Source organism: Lactuca sativa, chromosome 9 (genome assembly GCF_002870075.4).
Source record: "Lactuca sativa cultivar Salinas chromosome 9, Lsat_Salinas_v11, whole genome shotgun sequence".
Classification (NCBI taxonomy): Eukaryota; Viridiplantae; Streptophyta; class Magnoliopsida; order Asterales; family Asteraceae; genus Lactuca; species Lactuca sativa.
Window position 1 is genome coordinate 220,267,490 of NC_056631.2, and position 15,842 is coordinate 220,283,331.

Consider the following 15,842-nt stretch of genomic DNA (forward strand, 5'->3'; position numbering starts at 1 on the left):
AAGTGGGGGTGAAACAAACACACAACTACATAATCCATGCACATTGTGCATGTTGATGTGTATGTGTATGGGGAAATGTGTGATATTGTTTAAAGATGAAGGGTAAACTACGCCATTAGGCAATGGAATTTACAATTTTTATCAAAATTAACAATGTGCTTTTAGAAAGGACCCTTAATAGCAGCACACTTAAATTTCTATAACCATAATAACAACACACTTATACTTTCATTGAGATTTCAGCAGTTTAAAGCTAATACCTGATATACATGCTTATTTATGAAAATATCAATTATTTAGGGAATATGGGAAGTCAATGTCTTAACCAAGCAATAAGGGAAAATTTGGAATTACAGGAGATAGCAATAATTTTTACGCCTTTTACCAATATTAGCAATGTGCTTTAGTTTTTACCCATACTAACAATGTTATTTCACTTCCTTACCCATAAGAAACAATGCATTTTCATTTCCTTGTCAATAGTAGCCACATACTCAGTTATTTACTACTAAAAACAACAAACTTTGAATTCCATACACATAACAACAATGTACTTACGTTTTTTTTTTTTTTTTTGAGAATCAGATAATGGAAGGAAATACCCAAATTACATTCGTGGGTTTCCATGGTCACACTTTCTAGTATATATATATATATATATATATATATATATATATATATATATATATATATATATATATATATATATATATATATATATATAGGGTTAGGTTATTTTGTTTTCACCATCTATTGTGTGCATGTATGAAGACCAATTATTTTAGTTATTTTAAGAAAGTAATTAATGTATATTACATGTTGAAGATATAATGAATATTAATTACATCTTCAGCATTTAATATGCATTAATTACTTTCTTAAAATAACTAAAATGATTGGTCCAGAATCAGTCATACATGCACACAATAAATAGTGAAAACATTTAAACGTAACTCTCTCTCTCTCTGTGTATATATATATATATATATATATATATATATATATATATATATATATATATATATATATATATATATATATATATATATATAATTTTAATTTCTTTCTTTTGGTGTCTTTATTAAAAAAAAAAAAAAAAGTAGTACTAAAAATATAAAATAATGTAACTCCGTTTATATTGTGTGATCTAAGCAATTTGGTTTTGGACGAGAATCACATAATACTTTTAAATTGATTAAAATTTGTAAGTTTTTTTTTTTTTTTTTTCTGTTATTTAAGCACCTCTTTTGAGTACATCATAGTTGGTGAAAAAAACATTAAAGTAAAATAAATATGCATGGGTAGTTGTTTGCAATTCTGAATCTTCCAAATTTCTGTGGATTTCATAAACAATTTTTTATTTAATTTTCTAATACGCGTAAATTCCTGTATATATATACATCGTATTATACATATTCGATACGTTGACGCTCTATAACATGTCGACGTCCGGTGACGTTGAATCGATCTCCAGTTCCTTGCCGAATTCGGCACCGGGATCGGCTCCTGGGTCACCAAGAAACAAGGTCAAGTTTCTCTGCAGCCATGGCGGCAGGATCCTTCCTCGCCCTTCCGACGGCCACCTCAAGTACGTCGGAGGCGAGACTCGCGTCATCTCCGTTCCTCGCAATATTATCTTCACCGGTATTCATTATTCTCTAACCCTAATTTAACCACGAACCAAAATTCGGTAATGTTATGATGATTTTTATATCACAGATTATTCATTCCGATCGTTTGTATCTTCGTGATCTATCGAAAACAAACAATCATTGAAGAAATGACGAAGAAATTTGTGAAATTAGGCTCCCATTTCCTTACGTTATCATTGTGTCGTAAAAAAACTTACGTAAATCGGACCTGATATGCGTAATTGGGGATATATGGAAGTGGATTACAACAATGTCAATCGCTAGGAATTACGATAGCGTATGCCGATAGAATGAATAGAATGATTAGAATCATCATATTGTTAGAACCTATGAAGAACACCTGAAATTAATTCTGAGATTTTTTTTCTTATTTCTAAATCTCAGAACTTATGAGGAAGCTTAGCAGTTTACTCGAAGGTGATGTGATCCTAAAGTACCAGTTGATTCCCGAGGACCTTGACGCCTTAGTCACCGTAAAATCCGATGAAGATCTCCGCCACATGTTCGAAGAATACGATCGCCAGGATCTCGTCGGAACATCAAGGCTCCGGACATTTCTTTTTCCGGCAAGCCCGATCATCATCGAGAACCAGATCGGAGCAATGGATCGTCATTCTCTTGAGCAACGATACATCAACTCCATCAACGGCATCATCGTTAGTTCAACCCCAATATACAGTAACTTCCGACCACCTGCAATTAACACCAGTCAAACGACCTTCACCATTTCCTCCGCTTGCTCTTCCCCTAGAACACCACCGGAGTCGGCCATGCCCACCATGGCTCCTGACGCTATAAACCCTGATCAAGTCACCGGTTTCCGTAAACTTGGTGGCTCAATGACAAGAGCACATAGCTCCCCTAGCTTGTGTAATCTCGCCGGCAATCTTCCGACCAGCCATAAGAACCAAAGCCCAAGATCAAATATGAACCTGAACCTCACCAACCAGCAATACCCTAATTATCACCACCAACTCCAAAGTTACCGCCAACCACCACCGCCTCCTCCACCGCAACCACAACCACCACCATCACCGTACCACCCCCACTCCCACCCACACCATGGCCACCTTCCTCACCCATCTTCCAAACCACCACTAAATCCTGGCCCTGAGCAATATCTCCGGCAAAGAGCTTCCGGTGTACCGGATTATTACAGGTATTCAAATGAACACAGTCCACATTCATCAAATCCGTACGCTCGATCAAGTAGAGGTTCGGGGCATATGGCTTACCAAAGAGGTTCGCATTACGATGACTATAACAACTTAGGGAATAGCAACAACAGGTATGATCGGGAAAGTCCTCCGGGAAGTCCGTTAGCAAGAAGCCCTCAGTACCAAAACAGCTATAATGTTAATCCAAAATGGGATTCCGTTGGTGGACGTTCATGAATCGAGAATAATTAATTAACAGGTTGGTTTTGTAACGATATGATCGATGTCAGATTAAACATCTTCTTCTTCCCCATGCATTGTTCTTCGTTTTATGAATGGTATATATATATATTTTTTATGTAGATATGATTTCTCGAGATAAATGACCAGCGCATGAAATCATCTACAAATGTAAATAGCTTTCAAGTGTAAATGATCTCTCTATATATGAATGAGTATACTTGTTTTGAAGCTACATGCTAAGCTATGGTTCCTTTTTTATTTAATATTGGATCTAATTAGTGATTAGTGTAACTAAGGATCTCGTTGGCGCACACAAGTTGGGTTATTATTATTATTATTATTTTAAAGATTATTATAGTTTGGTATTTAGTGAGACCATAAAAACATCTTATCATAGGTTATAAACTATCTATTTGATAAATTATTTGATAAACTAACTTATAAATTAAAAACTAACTTTTCAATAGCGCCAAACACAACCTAACCCCTCCCAAGCAAACCGTATAGGCGAATTAGAATGTCATGCATCTCAACATGGTGAATAAGAAACTAAGACAAAGAAAATGTGAAGGTCACACAAATATATAAACTCATCAAAACACGAGCATTTAACATGGTTTCACAATTAATTGGGATGATTGTACACATTAGTCGGGAAAAAAGATATAACTTGAATTATTAATCAACAACCCAAGGGCCAATGGCCTAGCGGTATGGAGTGACCATCTCATTTGAGAGGTCAGGGGTTCAAGTCTCGGTGGAGACATATGTGGTTATTTAAGAGTACATTAGTTAGTTTGTCATTCAAAAAAAAAAAATTACATATCAGTTCTGGATGACCAAAATAAAGAAACTAAATTCTCATTGACAACATATTTGGATAAGATGCAAATCAAAACCATTTGAAACTAATTAATCCCTATGAAATAATGAAAGTGAATTTTTTGGCATGTAGAACTATATTAATAAGGCCCGCTACTCGGACGAATCTCCTTCACAAAGGGGTAAATATCCGATCTAATCTTTGTCCGCTACGCAACATGCAACAAGAAACCGAAGAACATCTATTTCTAGAATGTCCAAAGACAAAGTATGTTGCATATTCTTTCCTTAGACGGTGTCAAGTTAGTTACGATATTGTCCATCCATAACATAATCGAGAGCCTGTTCTATAACCCTAGGTATCGTTGTTGATTCGAACAGATGCAAAATCATAGACATTATTAGTCTTGCCATAATATGAGTGATTTGGAGCTACCAAAAATGACATAGTTGTTAATAAAAAGGTGACAAACATTCAAGGTCTGAGTATAGATTTTAGCTTTCTTTTGGTTGAAAATAGGGGGAGGAGAGGTGAGACTATGTTGGTCTATTTGGTGTAATGGTCCTACCTAAGCTACTTGTAATTCTAGCTTCTCACTAGCTTTTCTTTTTATAGAATTTCCTTGCTTGTTTGTTAAAAAAAACACACTCAAATATCTAATGAAATACGCGAGAAAGAATGCCAAGAACCAGGTGAAAAAACCCAACGTTACCAAGTAGCCATAAGGGGAAAAGTGAAAACAAGTCCACAAACAATTTGACGCTTTTTTTTCCCTTACATAACAAAACATTTAACATTTTAGAAGACAAAAAAATAAAATAAAATAAAAATAAAAAAATAAAAAAAGAAGTAAGGATATAATGACTGTAAAAGGTATAAATGAAAAATGATATTATAATAATACATGGTTATCTATTATATTTAGCGATATTTGTAAATATCGATACTTCCTTTTCATATCGTAATCTATCATTATTTATTTAATCGGTCACATATTTATGAAAAAACATAAATCAAAACTTGTACTTTTCTTATTTTAATTTCTTACCAAAAAGAAATCAGTTGTCATACCAAAAATTTGATTTAATGTATAATCTTATATTTAGTAGACAATTGAATAATTTATGTTGAATCGTTTGTTTACAAAATAAAACTTAAACATATTAACAGATCACAAAAAAAAAAAAAAAAAAAAAAAAAAAAAAAAAAAAAAAAAAAAAAAAAAACCATGCTATTATAACAAAACTATATCCTTTTAGTTATTTTTGAAATAAAAAACAATTAATAGAATTTTGGAAATTTAAATACAATACTGTCATCGATGAATAAAAACTACACGCATCTATAGAAATATGTATCAAACGTTATTTAACTGGCCTATTGAAAATTGTGAGACCAAATTAAGTGTCATATCGAATTAAATACGGGTGAAGTATGTCTCTACGGTTGTTATACTGACCTATTGAAATATATATAAAATGTGTTAATAGTTGAAAACTAGAAAATAATAGTTAGTAGCTGAAAAATTAAACTATTGTAGTATAAATAATCATTTTATTCTGTCATGTTTTAAGATGACTGTTTTCAAAAGTGTGTATTTTTTTTTGCAATAAATATAATTGTTTTTGTTTTACTTTTATAAAATAAAGTCATTTTGGTGTTGTCATTCTTTCATGAGGTTGAGGGTTCAGGTCCAATCATATATATATGAATTTAAAAAATAGTTTAGTAGTAAATTAAATTTTTCATTTTAAAAAGATAAAAATCATTATATTTTTATTCTTTTTTAAAAATGGAAGGAAGGAAAACATAAAATAAAGCATTTATATCTCTTATATTATTAATTTAATTGGGGTGTAGCAAATATGGTAACTATAAAAAACGAAGAGAATAACCAAAACGGAAGCCAAGCGAATGGAGCTAAACGCGTGACATTGAATATCTCCAATTCTCCATTCTCTCCAAATTCCTATTCCCAATTTACACATTCAATGCAGTACCCAAAATAAGGGTAAGGGAGTCTCTATCTCTCATGGAAGACTAAACCCACACTCAAACCCCATCAATTTTTCACAATTTCATTCTTCAACCCCTCTTTCCATATCAAGTTCATTCATCGATGATTATTGATTAATGGGTTTCTCTTTGATTTTGATCTTCATTCTTGTTTCATGCATCTTCTTCGATCTTCTATCTCCGACATGTAAGCACCACCCTTTAGTTATCTGTTTCATCGTCACTTATATATGTTCAAATCGATTCATTCGATTTTTTAAAAATTTGTTTGAGATTTATGTTTGTTTTAACGAGTATTCAATGCAGATGGATACGATTCACTGGATCCCAATGGCAACATCACCATCAAATGGGATCTCCGGCAGCAGAATGACGGAACACAGGATGTAAGTCTAAGTTTCTTCAATCTTTCCAGTAATGTGTGTTTTTCGAGAGTGAAATCAGTGTGTGTGTTTATGCTATGATGTACAAATGCATGTGCATGTGATGGATTGATGCATTAATGGGTAGTACTTTTTTGCATGGATTGGCCAATTCCTACCATGTGTCGGAAAATTTCGAAGTCAAAGATTACAAAGAATATAATACATAGATACATATAAAATATAGCTCCAATATACATTTTACACCATAAATTTTCCTATTTTTACTCATGTACAGAAAACCCCATAACGGAATTGATATATTACTCTTAAAAATCGGATCTTTTGTGTAAATTCTTGACCTTTATGATTTTTTTATTGAATTTTAGATACTAGTTTCAATCTACAATTACCAATTATATCGTCACATAGAGCCTCCCGGATGGAAGCTTAGTTGGAAATGGAGTGGCAAAGAAGTAATTTGGGACATGAGGGGAGCCGAGGCAACCGAGCAAGGAAACTGTTCCCAATATTTGGGTAAACCGCAACTCCCACATAGTTGCGAAAGGGAGCCGGTGATTGTTGACCTTTTGCCTGGGACTCCTTACAATATGCAAGTTCAAAGTTGTTGCAAGGGAGGGGTATTATCGTCATTTACTCAAGATCCCGCAAATTCTATGGCCGCGTTTCAAATGAATGTTGGTTCAATCGAAACGATGCCGTATGACTTTAAGATCGGCCTCCCGGGTTACACTTGTGGGAACGCTACAAAGGTGCCACCAACAAAGTTTGTTATCGATCATGGGCGTAGACAAACACAAGCTCTTGGTGAGTCAATTTTCAGGACTCGTTTTCGTTTACCATAGTTGGTTTCGGGGTGGTACATTTACAAAAAAAAGATTAGGAGTTTTAGTTCATCGGTTGCAATGTAGGAGTTTTAATTCTAATATAGATTAAGTGAGCTCACTAGTTGATAAAAGAATGACACTTTATAAGGTTTCACTTATCTTTTTATTTTCTTCCAAAAAAGTTTATGATAAATCTTGTAATGTTTGTGACAGGGACATGGAATATAACGTGTACATATTCGCCCTTTCTTGCATCATCGGCCCCGAAATGTTGTGTTTCTCTATCTTCTTTCTATAGCAAGACGATGGTGCCTTGTCCGATATGCAGTTGTGCATGTCAAGGCGAACCTGGATCGAATTGTGTGAGGTACGTTATCAGTATGTGTATTATTTCATGACATGACATGACATATTGTATTGTGTTTGTTGTGTATTGTACCGTGAAAAAGCAAGAACATAGATCCACTCTGAATCTTGTCCTTGTTATCGGAAACAACCCTAAAAAATTTATATAGTACAGTCTAGTTTTAAAACGTGTAAAGCGTTATTATTATTACTATTATTATTAATTTAATTTTAGGCATGGTCAACTACATACGGTGTCACGGCTACCTCAGAATGAACAAGCGCCACCAATGGTACAATGTTCGACACATATGTGTCCGATAAGGGTGCATTGGCATGTAAAGTTAAGTTACAAAGAATATTGGCGAGTAAAGATCACGATAAACAACCTTAATGTCGTCAAAAACTACAGTCAATGGAATTTGGTCGTGCTACATCCGAATCTACAAAGTTTAGCACAAGTTTTCAGTTTCTACTACAAACCACTCAATCAATACGGTAGTATAAGTAAGTTGATCGAATGACGATTCTTATCAAATACATAAATAAACATTATGCTTTTGAACTTATTGGCTTTTGATTTGTTTTTTTTAGACGATTCAGGGGTATTTTATGGAATTGAGCATTACAATGACATGTTACTTCAATCGGGTGATGGAGGAAACGTTCAAACAGAGATGTTGTTACACAAAGATCCTGGGATCTTTACCTTTAAAGGAGGATGGGTGTTCCCTAGAAAGGTTATCTTTAATGGCGATGAATGTGTGATGCCTTCACCATTTGAGTACCCGATGCTTCCAAACAGTAGTCGATTTTTTGGACCTTCAAAGTTATGCTTTGTAATTTTATTTGTTTTATTTAGTTTGATATTATGAATATTTGGAAGATAGTTTATATTTATTTAGGTCTTGGTTAGGGTCATTGGGGTCAAGGATGCTTCAGTGCGATTTTAGGACGTTTAAAAATGTTAGGGCTGATTTTGAGGTTATTTGAGCAAGTTAATTTTATTTAAAAGAGATAGAAGTGGATAGTTATCCGTTCATCATGGAAATTTGAAGTCTTAACATAATTTAGTATAAATAGTATGATGTTGGTTTTGTTTATATAGGCTGAATTTGGTATTTGGGAAACAACAATCATAAGTGTACCTAGCAAAATTTGAGAGATGAAAGAGGTGAAATTTTTTCTTATTGAATCTTTGAGAATACGAAGAATACATACATCAGTTAAAATATGCCTAGCTCACTAACATACACCTAACTTCGAACAATCACTAGCCTTACTATTAGAAATTACTAACGAAAGATAACAACAAAAAAACTTTCATTAATAAATAATCCATTATCCCCCCTCAAGATGGATTTGTAATGGATTGAAGAACCATCTTGGATATAAGTGGTAAGAGTTTCGATCGAGGTAATGATTTAGTCAACAAGTCAGCGAGCTGTGAATTTGTATAAATAGGCATGAGACGAATTGTTTTATGTAGCACCTTATCATGAATGAAATGGCAATCGATCTCGATGTGCTTTGTACGTCCGTGAAAAGTTGGATTGTTGGCCAGTTGGATGGCTGAATCATTATCACAGAAAATCAATGAAGATGATGTAATAAAACCAAAATCATTGAGTAAATGTCGAAGCTAAACGAGTTCACAAGTGGTAGCAACAATGGCACGGTATTCTGCTTCATTTGAAGAACGGGACACAATAGTTTGTTTCTTTGATTTCCACGATATTAAAGAATTACCAAGGAAAACACATAAACCAATCACATATCGTCTTGTATCAATAAAACCAACCCAATCTGAATCACTAAAAGCTCGTAATCACATTGAAGATTTTGTGGAAAAGATAAGACCTTGACCAGGATTTTGTTTGATGAACCTTAACAAGTGATGAGCAGCTTGTAAATGAGTTTTTGTTTAGGATTTGTAACAAATTGACTTAATCGATTGATAAGATAAGCAACGTCGAGTTGAGTTATAGTCAAATATAAAAGCCTCCCAATATATTGTGATGGATCAGAAACAGGAGGACGTTGAAAGTCCCAAAAATAGCTTTAGATTACCCAAATCTTTTAACTTGAATTGTTGACTTAAACTTTGCTTAAGAGCATGATTCATGAATTCCTTCAACAGAAGCCCCTGTAATCACTATATCATCAACATATACAAGAAGGCAACATAGCCCCTGTAATCACTATATCATCAACATATACAAGAAGGCAACATAGGAAGAACCACTTCCTTTGAAGAATAATGAATAGTCAACTTTTGATTGAGTAAAACCTTGACTTAGAAGAAAAGTTGAAAATTTCGAATACCATTGACGAGACGTCTGTCGAAGGCCATATAATGATTTTTGTAGCTTACAAACCAAAGGGGTAGAATGGTCATTTTTAGAAGAAACAAAGTAACCTTTAGGAATCTCTATGTAAACATCCTCTTCCAAATCTCCATTTAAAAATGTGTTATTGACATCAACTTGGATTAAAGGCCAACATTGTTGAGCAGCTATGGCCAACATCATTTTCACAGTAACCAACTTTGTTAAAGGGGAGTATGCATCCAAAAAATTAATTCCTTATGATTGATTAAAACCCTTGGCCACTAAGCGTGCTTTATATCTTCGATGGTGCCATCCGTCTTCCTTTTGATTTTGAAGACCCACTTACATCCCAAAGGTTTTCTATTATGAGGAAGAGGAACAATTTGTAACGTCTCATTTTCACAACCAAAATTTTTCATTTTATTAAGGTGAAAACTTTCCAATTTATAATTTCATTATTAAGAATACCGTTTATTCCAAAATACATTTTGTTCAAAATCAGAGTTTTATAGAAAATGTGGAATCCTCAATATTGTTGATGCGTATGAACAGTCTCGCATTCGCCTTCCCATAGACACCAATGATAACTGAAACAATAAACAACTGAATAAGCACAAAACTTAGTGAGTTTCCCCCAAAATATCACCATATAAACAGATCACATATACAATCAAACATGTCGGATCCAATCAACCATTGGGTTGGAATACCCCAGGCCCAGTCAACCTCTGGGTCCAATCATCATTGAGATAGAATACCCCAGTTTGGAATGCCAATATACAACAGGTCCAATCGGCCATCGGGCATAAATACCCAGGGTGTGTTGGCCTACCGCCTCAATCCCACCGCTCTTCCCAAGCCTTCGTGCCTACGACTTACAGCCGGCCTGCACTGGGTATCTTGGCCTACCACACAAAGCAGGATCGCCTCAACCCAAACCAAACGCAATATGTCTACATATAAACAATCAGGATCAAGTAGGCACATAATACATGCAAACAACAATCATACAACTCACTACTGCCTACTAATTCTCTCACACCATATAGCCACGCTGCCAACTAACCTTCATGGAATGCGTACATCTTCGCGGAGTTCGACGGAAACTAAACATCAATAACAATATATTTCCCAATGAACATTCAAAACGTTATGAAGCTCGGTGTTGTAAAACTTGTCGAGTTGGCCAAGTACTCCTTACTCGGCCCCTTACCGAGACGAGTTAAAGAATCTGAGTACTTTCTAATCAACCCTTTACTGAAGCAAGCAATGTTGTAAAACTCAGCCAACTGGGTGATTAATATGTACAATATACTTAATATTATTTATCACACACACATGTGATACTCACGAAGTGAGACCACTGTGCGTTTTTTCAGTATTTGTGTATTCACATGTATCTAATTTTGTTAATATGTTTCAATCAACTTATGATTTTGACATATATAATTTTCCTAAAAATATTACTACATGAATTACTGAATTTGAGTACTCCCTGAGTACTCATGAGTACTCGATACTCGGTAGTTGGCCGAACAGGTACCGAGTAGCGAGTTCTACAACCTTGCCAATGTTTCCACATCCCAGTCTTCATATAATACGGATAATTCTCAAGTTGTTGCATTAACCCAACAAATGCAATACATGCAACAATAAATGCTACAAATGAAACAAATGTATAATAACACATTGGCATCCGTCATTCCTAACTTCCAACCACAACCAATGCCACAATTTCCATTCAATCCCAATATGTTTTCACATAATACCACAGAACCAACCAACGAGCTCGAGGAGAACCAGAATAATGAAGATTTTGATTGATCTTTTATGTTATTTTGTATAATGTTTGTTGAAAACTTTTTTTTTCTTTTTGTTATTTTGCTATGTAGTAGATTTTGAATTTGAATTTTAGTGGCTTGTTATGGTTATTAAGTATTTGATATTATTCTGCTTATATACTGTTTGCATTTGTCTTAAATAATAGGTTTGGTATATATAACAAAATATGTGAAAAATATTAAAATAAATAAAAATAAAACGTCATACTGACGACAAGTGGTCGGTATAGCTTTATAACTATAAAAACAATTTCACGTTTACCGACGACATGTCATCTCTATAACTAAAACATAAGTTGTCTGTCACCCCCTTTTACCGACCACAAGTTGCCAGGATTGCTTACACCTGTCGCGACGACATGTCGGCGGTAAAGGTGACATTTATACCGACAATAAGTCGTCAGAATAGGTACATAATAAAACTTCTTTTTCCTCGAAAATCACTCTTGATGACCCTTTGCAGACGACATATCATCGGCATTGGTGACTCTGTACCGACGACATCAATCCCGACGATATTTCCCACTTTTATTGGGGAGGCTATGCCAACGACTTTGTACAGACAACAAGTTGTCGGTATAGGCTTTCCCAAAAACATGTCATTGATATTGTGGCTAAATATGTCGTCGGCATAGGCATCATTCATTGTAGTGTTAGTGGTAACAAATTTACTTAATAATATTTTACAAGAAAACTTTTATCGGGTCTCATTTTAATTTCCGCACAAGGCCTCAGATCAAGCATATATGTGTGTGCCATATAAACTATAGTTTGGTGGTTAAGCGATTATTTTGTCGTCGTGTGGAGAAAAATACACTTTTAGAAGTGTACATAATCATATAATGGTTAATGAGTAACGTTTCAAATCTTGAACTTATTGATACTCAGATGTGTATGTACCAAAGGGTTTGCGGTCTATCGGTATCAAGATTTGATGGAAATGTGTCCATCAATCAAATTAAGATGTAGATTTAAGAATAAAGTTGTAGATGAAGGTGTCCACCAAGTGCCACCCATGCCCTTACTCAGTCACCGAGCTACTTGTACGCCAGTTGTATGACAACTGTCTGAGTTGCATCACAAAAACTACAAGTTTTGTGAAACAATACTAAAACTTTGAATTTGTTGGTTCAATTCAAACTATGTTTTTTTTATTCAGCGAACAAGAGAAAGTCAACAAACATCTTTAAATGATTAAAGGGAAAAGAAGCTCAACTTGAATAATCGGGAGAGTTTAATATGCCCTTGATGCTACAAGAAAAGGTCACCCAAGCAGCTTATAAAAATTAGTGCATGTGTGGTCAATGCATGAATGAGCATAAACGATTTGAAAAATATTTGCAACGATTACATAAGGTTGTCCACAATACATACGAGAGACATCGTGGTTGGCATGGCCACGAGCGTGGTTCGTACACACCAACCTTGTACACCATGGTCCTTCGTGGTTGTTGTCGGTTGTGGTGGGAGGACGAAGGAGAACACCCAATCATTCTCCTCTTCTCTCTCAGGCTTCTTCTTCTTCTCTGTCTCTTTTCTTTCTCTTTGTGGTTGTGGAGAATACTCTGGTTGTTTGGGTGGTTCATGGTTGCTCACGGTGGAGGACTTGGAAGCTCTCTACGATCTTGGTCGTGGAGAGCATTATGGATGGCCTAATATCTTTCGTGACTGCGATTGTCCTCCCTCCAATGAGATCATCTACAATTTTCCTCTACAATAGGATCCTTCATAGGTTTATAGTAGCGCTCAGGTGCACAATAATGATTATTTTAAATTACATTTTGGATATACCATGTCGTTTTGCATGTACATACATAAAAATATCATGTGCTTTCTAATCACAACAACCTGCGAGGAGGTTTTTTTTTTTTTTGAAGTAGAACTTCTTTCTTTAGCATGTTGTATGATGTAATTGTGTTAAGTAATTGTTGATTATTGATTTAACCACAATAAATGTGGCTTAGTGGTAATCATTTTGGATTTAAGCCCTCTAAAGAAGTTGGTATATTTGCCAAAGGGAAAATGACATTTGAGGGTAATAAAGTATTTGTCATGTATTCATTAGGTCCCTTATCTTTTTTTTGTCTTTATTATACCATTAAACTTATAATTCCTGCTCACCAAAGCCACTACGACCGGTTGTTGTAGGTTACTGCTTATGTGGATATTACGTGGCATTATGTGGCATACACTTGGTTTATTAAATACAGGTCATCCCTATTAAGCTGCTTCATTCTCATCAATTGTGCCCTAGATCGACATGGATGCTTCTTCTTCTTCTTCTATCTCTTCCAAACGAAATGTTGAATTCCAACCTGAAAATCCTTGTTATTGTGGGTTACCATCTCGCGTACGAACTTCACGAACTAAAGACAATCCAGGAAAAAAATTCAGATTGTGCCCTAACTCCATGGTAAATCAAATGTTTTTATTTTTTTGGTTTAATGTTCTTTCTTTGTTCTTTCTTTAACCAATTTGTTACTTTTTTTCAAGAATGAAGGACCAATATGCAAGTTCTGGGAATGGTTGGAGCCTGAAACCCCTGATAATGAAGTCAGTTCTGGGAAGGACAAAAAAGAACTGTGCAATTTAACCCTCAAAATTTGTACATTGGAAAACCAGATCAGCATATGTAAAATGAAGATGGAACAAGAAAATTTGGTTGTTACACAAGAGTTTGAAAAAATCAAATGGAAGCTATTTACTCATAAAGTTCTGATGATTGCGTTATTTCTGTTGTTTCTGTTTAAGAAGTAGTTATTGATGTATTAAGACTAAATGTTTTTTACTAATTAAGTTGTATTCAAAGACAATGTTGTATTTTGTTTGATGTATTAAGAGTAAATCTTTTTGAGTAATAACAGTTTGATGTTTTGAGTGGTTTCAAAGAAATATTAATGTGTTAATGTGATCCAAGTTATTGAATTGTACATGTTGCAGGGGTAAAATGGTCCAGATTAAGTATAACAGCAATCAATTGTTAATGTCTTAATGTGATCCAAGGGATGAGCCTTATTTGTGGAAACATTGTCCCGATCAAATCATTAGGCGATGTGTACCCCAACAAGAGCACCAATCCATTTTGCAATTCTGCCATGAATTCGCGTGTGGGGGACACTTTGGACCTAACCGGACTTTGAGAAAAGTCCTTGAGTGTGGATTATTTTGGCCAACCATGTCACGCGATTGTTATATGTTTTGCAAAAGTTGTGAGCGATGCCAAAGGACGGGAAACATTTCGCATAAAAACCAAATGCCCCAAAATCCAATCCTTGTTTGTGAGATTTTTGACGTATGGGGGATCGATTTCATGGGCCCATTTCCCGTCTCATTTGGCAACGTTTACATTTTACTCGCGGTTGACTATGTTTCTAAATGGGTTGAAGCAAAAGCCACAAGATCGGACGATGCCAAAACAGTTATCGAGTTTTTAAAGTCTAATGTTTTTGCAAGGTTTGGTGTGCCTAGGGCTTTGATTAGTGATAGAGGGACACACTTTTGCAACAAAATGATGGAGGCTCTATTGAAGAAGTACCACGTGACCCATCGTGTTTCCACAGCCTATCACCCTCAAACGAATGGTCAAGCGGAGGTTTCAAATCGTGAAGTGAAGTCCATTCTAGAGAAAACAGTGAATCCAACAAGGAAGGATTGGAGTTTGAGACTTGACGATGCCTTATGGGCCTATCGGACTGCGTACAAGACCCCGATAGGAATGTCCCCGTTTAGGTTGGTCTTTGGAAAGCCATGTCATCTTCCCGTCGAGTTAGAGCACCGTGCATTTTGGGTGGTCAAGCAATGAAATTTCAACATTGACGAGGCGGGAAGGCATAGGAAACTTCAACTCCAAGAGCTAGAAGAATTGAGAAATGACTCCTATGAAAACTCAAGGATTTACAAGGAGAAAACGAAGCTCTTCCACGACAAGTCCATCACCCGGAAGCATTTTGAACCGGGGCATAGGGTCTTACTATACCATTCACGGTTGAAATTATTTCCAGGCAAGCTAAGGTCAAGATGGATTGGACCTTTTGTTGTGATTAAGACCTTTAACCATGGGGCGGTGGAAATTCAAAGCGAAAAGACGGGACAAATTTTCAAAGTCAATGGGCACCGGTTGAAGCCATTCTATGAAGGTTTCAGTGCTAATGCCCTTGAAATCATCCATTTGGGTGTCCCGGTGTGTTGAAGAAAGCTAGGAGGACGTCTCGCCAAAGACGTTAAA

At 35.3% G+C, this 15,842-nt stretch overlaps 2 protein-coding genes across 2 annotated transcripts; both read left to right on the top strand.

The window, feature by feature from the left end:
• Positions 1–1,285: 1,285 nt before the first annotated feature.
• LOC111879030 (uncharacterized) lies at positions 1,286–3,284 on the top strand. Its single transcript, XM_023875504.3, has 2 exons — positions 1,286–1,644; positions 2,037–3,284. The coding sequence occupies exons 1-2, from the start codon at positions 1,440–1,442 to the stop codon at positions 3,044–3,046; spliced, it is 1,215 nt and encodes a 404-aa protein (XP_023731272.1). The 5' UTR covers positions 1,286–1,439; the 3' UTR covers positions 3,047–3,284.
• A 2,975-nt stretch (positions 3,285–6,259) lies between these two features.
• On the top strand, positions 6,260–8,612 carry LOC111878986 (COBRA-like protein 6). Its single transcript, XM_023875447.3, has 5 exons — positions 6,260–6,277; positions 6,643–7,081; positions 7,315–7,468; positions 7,682–7,953; positions 8,041–8,612. The coding sequence occupies exons 2-5, from the start codon at positions 6,742–6,744 to the stop codon at positions 8,319–8,321; spliced, it is 1,047 nt and encodes a 348-aa protein (XP_023731215.2). The 5' UTR covers positions 6,260–6,277; positions 6,643–6,741; the 3' UTR covers positions 8,322–8,612.
• The last annotated feature ends 7,230 nt before the right edge of the window (positions 8,613–15,842 follow it).

Coding starts and splice junctions, on each gene's coding strand:
- LOC111878986 (XM_023875447.3), top strand. CDS start 6,742: ATGAGGGGAGCCGAGGCAACCGAGCAAGGAAACTGTTCCCAATATTTG. Junction 7,469..7,681: donor CCTGGATCGAATTGTGTGAG/GTACGTTATCAG, acceptor ATTTAATTTTAG/GCATGGTCAACTACATACGG. Junction 7,954..8,040: donor CAATCAATACGGTAGTATAA/GTAAGTTGATCG, acceptor TGTTTTTTTTAG/ACGATTCAGGGGTATTTTAT.
- LOC111879030 (XM_023875504.3), top strand. CDS start 1,440: ATGTCGACGTCCGGTGACGTTGAATCGATCTCCAGTTCCTTGCCGAAT. Junction 1,645..2,036: donor TCGCAATATTATCTTCACCG/GTATTCATTATT, acceptor TCTAAATCTCAG/AACTTATGAGGAAGCTTAGC.